The sequence below is a fragment of the Dipodomys ordii genome, unplaced genomic scaffold (assembly GCF_000151885.1).
Source record: "Dipodomys ordii isolate 6190 unplaced genomic scaffold, Dord_2.0 Scaffold155, whole genome shotgun sequence".
Classification (NCBI taxonomy): domain Eukaryota; kingdom Metazoa; phylum Chordata; class Mammalia; order Rodentia; family Heteromyidae; genus Dipodomys; species Dipodomys ordii.
In genome coordinates this window covers 667,727-675,148 of record NW_012267371.1, presented here as the reverse complement: position 1 = coordinate 675,148, position 7,422 = coordinate 667,727, and the positions used below count along the sequence as shown (strand labels likewise).

General features: G+C 47.3%; 1 protein-coding gene across 1 annotated transcript in view; it reads left to right on the top strand.

The window, feature by feature from the left end:
• The first annotated feature begins 1,816 nt into the window (after positions 1 to 1,816).
• The window catches only part of Krt4 (keratin 4, type II), a 7,997-nt gene continuing 2,391 nt past the window's right edge, over positions 1,817 to 7,422 (top strand). Inside the window, exons 1-4 of the mRNA XM_013032463.1 lie at positions 1,817 to 2,308; positions 5,395 to 5,609; positions 6,393 to 6,453; positions 6,808 to 6,903. Of these exons, the coding sequence (XP_012887917.1) occupies positions 1,817 to 2,308; positions 5,395 to 5,609; positions 6,393 to 6,453; positions 6,808 to 6,903 (864 nt within the window). The remainder of the gene's footprint in view (positions 2,309 to 5,394; positions 5,610 to 6,392; positions 6,454 to 6,807; positions 6,904 to 7,422) is intronic.

Below are 7,422 nucleotides of genomic sequence, written 5' to 3'. Positions count from 1 at the left end.
GCCTCTTCTCTTGGAGATGATGTTGGCTTTGCAATGGTCACCTGCTCTGCTGACTGACATGTCTTTCAGATGTGTGATGTTTGAGCTTCGAACCCTTGCAATGACCACCCTCTACCCCATCCCTTTACTCCAGGCCAATAGCAAGGAGAGGTCAGCATCTAAGGCAGGTTGAGGGGAGAAGAGGAGGAAAGTATGGGACACAGATTCCCCAGTTTCCCCTTGTAAGTGGCAGTGGAAAGGACTGGCTGGGAAGAGAATGAATGCCTACTGACCTCCCATGTGCCCGGTAGGCCCTCTATAAGGTACCTTGTCTTATCATCTGTGGGGCAGGTCTCTCATTTTATAGATGAGAAGGTTTCAGAGAGGTTAGGTCACCCACCCCAGGCAGTACAGCTAGTTAATGGCAATGTGTGGAATTTGGACACAACATCATTTATACTCATCGGACAAGAACTTAAGGTTTAAAACTAGGGGATTTTGCACCTAAAAGCATGGCTCTGAGAAGGGGCTCATTGGTTTTACCATTCTGCCAAAGAGATTCCCAGCGTCAAACACATTCGGAATTCTTGACTTGAATAGAGAAGTTACTCTGGAGGAAAAAGATGTGCTCTGTTCTGAGGTAACTGAGCAAACCCCAGGACAGCAAAGAGAGTGGCAAGGCCCATGCCATCAGGGCCAGCCTAGAGCAAGGTCCTCAAGCACAGCTCAGGCAAGAACTACAGAGACCCGAGAAGCAGTGGGAGGCTTGAGGCAGCAGACAGGGGTTTTACAAGGGAAGATGTGGACCCCTACTACCCCTCTCCACTCAGTACCAGCCCTAGTACAAGGCAAGTTGAAGGGAGTCTGGTCTAAGTTTAGGAGACTACCAGAGGATGCAATACAGATGTCCTCTGAGCATGTGTGTGTGTGCATGTGCATGTGGGTGAGTGTGTGCCAAGATTGGGGTTTAAACTCAGAGCCTGGTGCTAGCCTTTAGCTTTTTCACTCAAAGTTGGTGCTATATCACTTGAGCCACACCTCCACTTCTGTTTTTTTTTTTTGCTGGTTAATTGGAGATAAGAGTCTCACAGACTTTCCTGCCTGAGCTGGCTTCAATCCTCAATCCTCAGATCTCAGCCTCCTGAGAGGCTAGGATTACAGGTGTCAGCTAGCCGTGCCTGGCTTCAGATTTCTTTCTTTTGGGTAGGTGCTTGGGGTTAAATACACCCTAAGGAGCTAGGATGACAATGATACAAAGTTTATGTACAGTGCATGAAAGTTTCAAAAGCACTGCATGAATCACAATCTCACTGTGTTCTGAAAAGCAGCGAAGGTAAATATTTGTACAATTTTTATCTTAGGGGTAAAGTGACTGTGTTCAGAGGGTGACCCGCTCAAAGTGTGCAGACTGAACCCAGGATCATGGGTCCCAGATTCTGTAGCGTGACAGGAGGTGCCACAGGGCTGCCTGTCTGGAGCAGGTGAGGTGTGGGGAGGTAATGGGGGGGGGCAGGCAGGGCTCAGTCCAGGCAGGGCCAGTGGTGCAGGAGGCGCTGGCTTGGATTTTCCTCAAGGGAAAGGGATGGGATCCAGCAACCTGTGCCCTTCCAGTGACTTCTGTAGGTGTGTTAGTGACAAGTTCAGCAGGGTACAAGAAGCATGGGCCAGTGCCAAAGGCCAAGCCCAGGGATGTTTCAGATTTTTCCCTTTATGCCCCTGTAACCAAGCCCTACTGCTCCAACCCATATAAGAGACCCAGACCTCGGGCTCTGGCATTCAGCGGCCTGGCCTCTCTCACCTCTGTTCAACAGCTCACAGCTCACGTCCTTCCTCAGCCATGATTGCTAGACAGCAGTATGTTCGAGGAGGATCTCGAGGCTTCAGCAGCGGCTCAGCCATCGTCGGTGGGGGCAAGCGTGTTGCCTTCAGCTCAGCCTCCATGTCAGGAGGTGCAGGACGCTGTTCCTCTGGGGGTTTTGGCAGCAAAAGCCTGTACAATCTTGGGGGGAACAGGAGTATATCTTGCAGTGTGGCTGGGTCCCGCCAAGGCATTGGCTTTGGGGGTGCCGGAGGCTTTGGTGCTGGCAGTTTTGGTGTTGGAGGCTTTGGTGCTGGCAGCTTTGGTGGTGGATTTGGAGGCTCCTTCAATGGCCGGGGTGGTCCTGGCTTCCCTGTGTGCCCTGCTGGGGGGATTCAAGAGGTCACCATCAATCAGAGCCTGCTGACTCCCCTCCATGTGGAAATTGATCCTGAGATCCAGAAAGTCCGGACGGCGGAGCGTGAGCAGATCAAGACCCTCAACAACAAGTTTGCCTCCTTCATCGACAAGGTGAGTGAGTCCTAGGCCAGAGAAGTTGGGGGCACAGTGAGAACTCCTGAGACCTAGGATCTCAGACCCTAGCTTGATAAGAGATGGTACTGGGCTTAAACACAGGGCCTGGGCATTGTTCCTTAGTTGTTCTCCTCCCCTCCCCAAGGCTGGTGCTTTACCACTTGAGTTACAACTCAAGTGAATTGGAAATAGGGTTGCTGGTTAATTGGAGAGAGAAGTTTCATGGACTTTCTTGCCTGGGCTGGCTTTGAACTGGGATCCTTAGGTCTCAGCCTCCTGAGTAGCTAGGTTTACAGGTGTGAGCCACTGGCACCCAGCCACGAGGTGTTTTTAATGGGGATTATCCCTGAATTTCTCTAGGACTCAGTTTTTGGCTGCAAAGGACCCTCACTACTCCCAGCTTTCCTTTTTTTTTTGTCTCTTGGCCGTGGAAGATAGGACATTCAGAGCAGTTCATTCATGATCAGATCCCTAGACAAACTGCCTAGGAAATAGTTCTTTGGCTTTGGTCACCCCAGCTAGAGAGTAGGTTCATAATTCTCCCTGCTTTTCCTCAGGTTTTGGTGTGGGAAACAATATAACCTTTGTTAACATATTGTTAACTCTTGGGAACCGTGTTCTGGGAACAGAAGAAAGTCAAGCTGGTTTTGCAAAGGAAAAAGGCACTGAGTTCTGTGGAAGATTCTAGGTGCCCACAGGACCTTAGATCTCCTTCCTTCTCCTGACTGGGAAAAATGGCTCCTTTCTGAGGAGAAGAAGGGATGGTTCAGTCTTTTTGTGGTTTCTGGGAAGTTTCTGTAGCCCAACTTCCCTTCTTTCCTGTAAGTTCTGGAGATTAATATTGTGGAGGCTCCATGACAGCTAAGTATGATGGATGATGGTGAAGAGGTCACCCCAGAGCTCTGAGCCACCTACAGATGGGTGACTGTGGGGATGCGTATAGCACCTTACTCTTCACTCCTGGCTAGCCTAGTTCTTGGTGCGTCTAAGTCTTAGGCCCCTTGAGTATTATGGTAAGAGGAAGGGACATGAGAAGGAGGAGAGAGAGGAAGAGAAAGGAATAAGAAAGAGGAAAGTATAATATGCATGCATGGAATGTGTTGTGCTGTGTGTGTGTGTGTGTGTGTGTGTGTGTGCGTGTGTGTGCGCATGTGTATGTGTTGGAGGACTTGAACTCAGAACCTGGGTGCTATCCCAGAGCTTTTGTATTAAAGACTATTACTTTACCACTTGAGCCACAGCTCCACTTTTGGTTCTTTTGTGGTTAATTTGGAATAAGAGTCTCATGACTTTCTTGCCCAGGCTGCCTTCATACCAGGATCCTGAGATCTCAGCCTCCTTACTAGCTAGGATTATAGGTATGAGTTAGCAGTGCCAGGTTATGAAATGTTTTTATGAAACTCTTGTTTTTTTAATATATATTTTTATTGTAAAGATACTGTACAGAGGGGTTACAGTTGCGTGAGCAAGGTAATGAGTCTATTTCTTATAGAGCATTGTTAACCCCTCCTTTGTTTTTCCTTACCATCCCTTTCCTCCCCACCTCCCCAACTCCTCCCTCCCCCTCCAAGTTGTAAAGTTCATTTTCAACATACTGTCTTGTACATCTCATTGTTACAATGGGTTGCCCTGTATCCTTATTTCAGCATTTTGTTATTTCCCTTCCCCTCCCCAAATTAGAAAAATGTATATACAAGATGCAGGACACTAACATCAAATACAGTGACAACAGGGGTTATACTATAGGGGAAGAAACAAAAAAAAATCACATACTACATTATACGTACTTTCTTGCTGTTCTTTTTAATGTAATATGAAACTCTTTATATGTACAATTTAATATATGCCACTAAAAAAGAAAAAAACAGAAGGTCTTTTTAAAAAAAGTCCTAGGCCCCTTAGCCGAGAGCTGGTGGCTCACGCCTGTAATCCTAGCTACTCAGGAGGCTGAGATCTGAGGATTGTGGTTCAAAGCCAGCCCAAGCAGGAAAGTCTGTGAGACTTTTATCTCCAATAAACCACCAGAAAACCAGAAGTGGCGCTATGGTTCAAGTGGTAGAGTACTAGCCTTGAGCTGAAGAGCTCAGGGACAGCGCCCAGGCCCAGAGTTCAAGTCCCACAACTGACAAAAAAAAAAGTGCTAGTCCTCTTAGATGCATGGGACAAGAATGACTGGCCCTGGAATAAACAGAGTGATTATATGTACTCTTCTCACAACTTTGAATAAATCCTTATTGATGTCAGGCGCTTTATTGTGACACTAGACAGACAGACAGATATAAAAGCAAGACTAAAGGATCTTCATGCTTCCTTGTCTCACCTCATCTCACCTCATCTCATCTCACTTTCTGGGTTCAGAAGGGAATCAGCCTCTGAATTCTGAAGCATAGATGTGGGATTGTCCTGCTAAGTTTCTTTCTTGCCTGGACTGGCTGAGTCTTTTCAGAGAGAGAGAGAGAGGAGGTCCCAAAAGTCCCTGGCAGGCTGGATCTAGCTGAGACTCAGAACCTGTTAGGCCTTGGTTGTAAATACCTGTACCCAATCATGCCCAGAAGCATTAATAAGAAAGTTTATTTTCAAAGTCTCTGCTGAAGGCTGGGGATACAGACCATTGGTAGAGGGCTTGTTTAGCATGTATAAGGCCCTGGATTCCAGCTCCAGCACTGCAAAAATGTGCATAGTGAACTTACTATTTTTTTTCTTTGCCTTGAGTCAGGATCACTTGAATGCAAGAGATTTCAACTATGACTGTAGCTCCTGGTTCCAAAGAATGGATGATTTTTTAAATAGAAGTTTCATGTTCTTCTCTAATAACTCACCCAGGGGGCTGTGGATTCCTGCAGTCAGGGAGCCAGTCTTTCTGCACTGCTGGGCCCTTTGCTCTGTTCTCCACAGTCCATGTGGCCCATTTGCTGCTATGGGCTGAGGAGTGGGGCCACTGTGGTCACCCCATTGGATGGTGACTCTACTTGTGTGATTTTAGGTAGACTGGTTGCCTGGATTGGCTGGGTTGGTGTTACCTTGTTGGCCATCCTGATAAACTTTAGTTCCTCATTGGTTCGCTTGTGTCTTGTTCAACACAGGTGCGGTTCTTAGAGCAACAGAATAAAGTCCTGGAGACCAAATGGAGCCTCCTCCAGCAGCAGACGACCACCTCATCTCCAAGAAACCTGGATCCGTTCTTTGAGACCTATATTAGTGCCTTAAGGAAGCAGCTGGACACCTTGGGCAATGAAAAAGGGCGCCTACAGTCAGAGCTGAAGATCATGCAGGACAGTGTGGAGGACTTCAAGACCAAGTATGTGGAAGGAAGGAAGGGATCTTTAACACCTCTGTCTGGATGGTCCAAACACCCCAGCTCTTCTCTAATGCCTTAGAATCTCAGGCTCTGAAGAAATCTCCGGGGGTCTAGTCTGACCCTCGTACCCATATTTTATGGGGCCCTCCTGTTTTCATGGAGTTAGTTTAATAATCACAAATTGCCCCAAACATAAATTTACTGTTAGATTCAGGGAGCATGTCTGCCACACACACCGCATGAGGAGCTCGCGGAGTACTGAGGCAGAGGGGATCAGTTTGAATATTGATTCCTCACTCATTAGCTATGTGATTCTGGGGAGTTGCTTAACATCTCTGAGCTTCAGTTTTTTTTAAATCTTATTTATTATTTTAAAATTCTTTTTATTATCTTTAAGTAGCTGTACAGAGGGATTTCACCCCAACATGCTACTTTCTTCATGAGTACAATGTATCTTGATCAATGTCACCTCCCATCCATGTTCTTTCCCATCCCTCCCAACCCCCCTCACCTCCTCAAGGTTTGTGGTTCCATACTCACATATGTACATGGAATATTATGACTGTATTATCCCACCATTCCTTTCCCTCTGTCTCTCCATTCTTTTTTTTTTCTTGGTCATAGAGCTTGAACAGGGCCTGGGGGCTGTCCCTGAGTTCACTGAACATGGGAAGTAGAGCTTAATTACCTGGATATCTCCAAATAGATATTTAGGAATACGTAGCAGAGATTTCAGAAGCGCTAGCTCACCGTGGGCTTTGCCATTTCCTTTCTGTCCCTTAGGTATGAAGATGAGATCAATAAGCGGACATCTGCAGAGAATGACTTTGTGGTTCTCAAGAAGGTAAAGATGGAGCAAGAGCCCCCAGGTTCCCCCGTGGTTGAAGATCGTTCTTGGCTTGGCTTGGTCCATTTCTGCTTTGGTCCTTGTCTGCCTTGAAATGAATTTCATTTGTTACTATTCAGACCTGGGCAGTCAAAGGAAGTGGGTGAGGTGACAGTCCAAGTTCTAAGGAGTTAAGATGGGGAGGAAAGCCTGTTCGGACAATCAACTTCCATGAGTTCATATGGACTTAGGTGCAGAAGATACCAAATAATTGTCACCTGGTGTGGTGTAGCCTTTCCTACTAGATATTGATCAATACCTTCTCTGTCCCCATTGTGAGTCTTGCCTGTTGTCTCTCCTCTTCCTCTGCAGGATGTTGATGCGGCCTACATGACCAAGGTGGAGTTGGAGGCCAAGATGGATGGCCTTAATGATGAGATCAGCTTCCTGAGGGTCCTCTATGAAGCGGTGAGGAGTCCATCCAGAGAGGAGAAGGGGATCCCCATTTACAGGGCTGCAGAAAGAACTTGGGATACACAGTTCTTAGACAGTTTCCCAGCCCTCTTGACAATGTCATGGACAGAGAGGGTTGGAGTAAAGTGAGGTTCAACAGAGAGCTTCTCAAAACCAGGTGTTGTCTATTTATTTTTTTGGTACCAGTCCTGGGGCTTGAACTCCGGGTCTGGATGTTATCCCTGAGCTTTTGTGCTCAAGGTGAGCACTCTACTAGAGTCACAGCTCCATGTCTGGCTTTTTGGGTGGTTCACTGGAGATAAGAGTCTCAAGGACTTAAGCCGGGCGCTGGTGGCTCACGCCTGTAATCCTAGCTACTCAGGAGGCTGAGATCTGAGGATCTCGGTTCAAAGCCAGCCCGGGCAGGAGAGACCGTGAGACTCCTATCTCCAATAAACTACCAGAAAACCGGAAGTGGCGCTGTAGCTCAAGTGGTAGAGCGCTCGCCTTGAGCTGAAGAGCTGAGGGACAGCG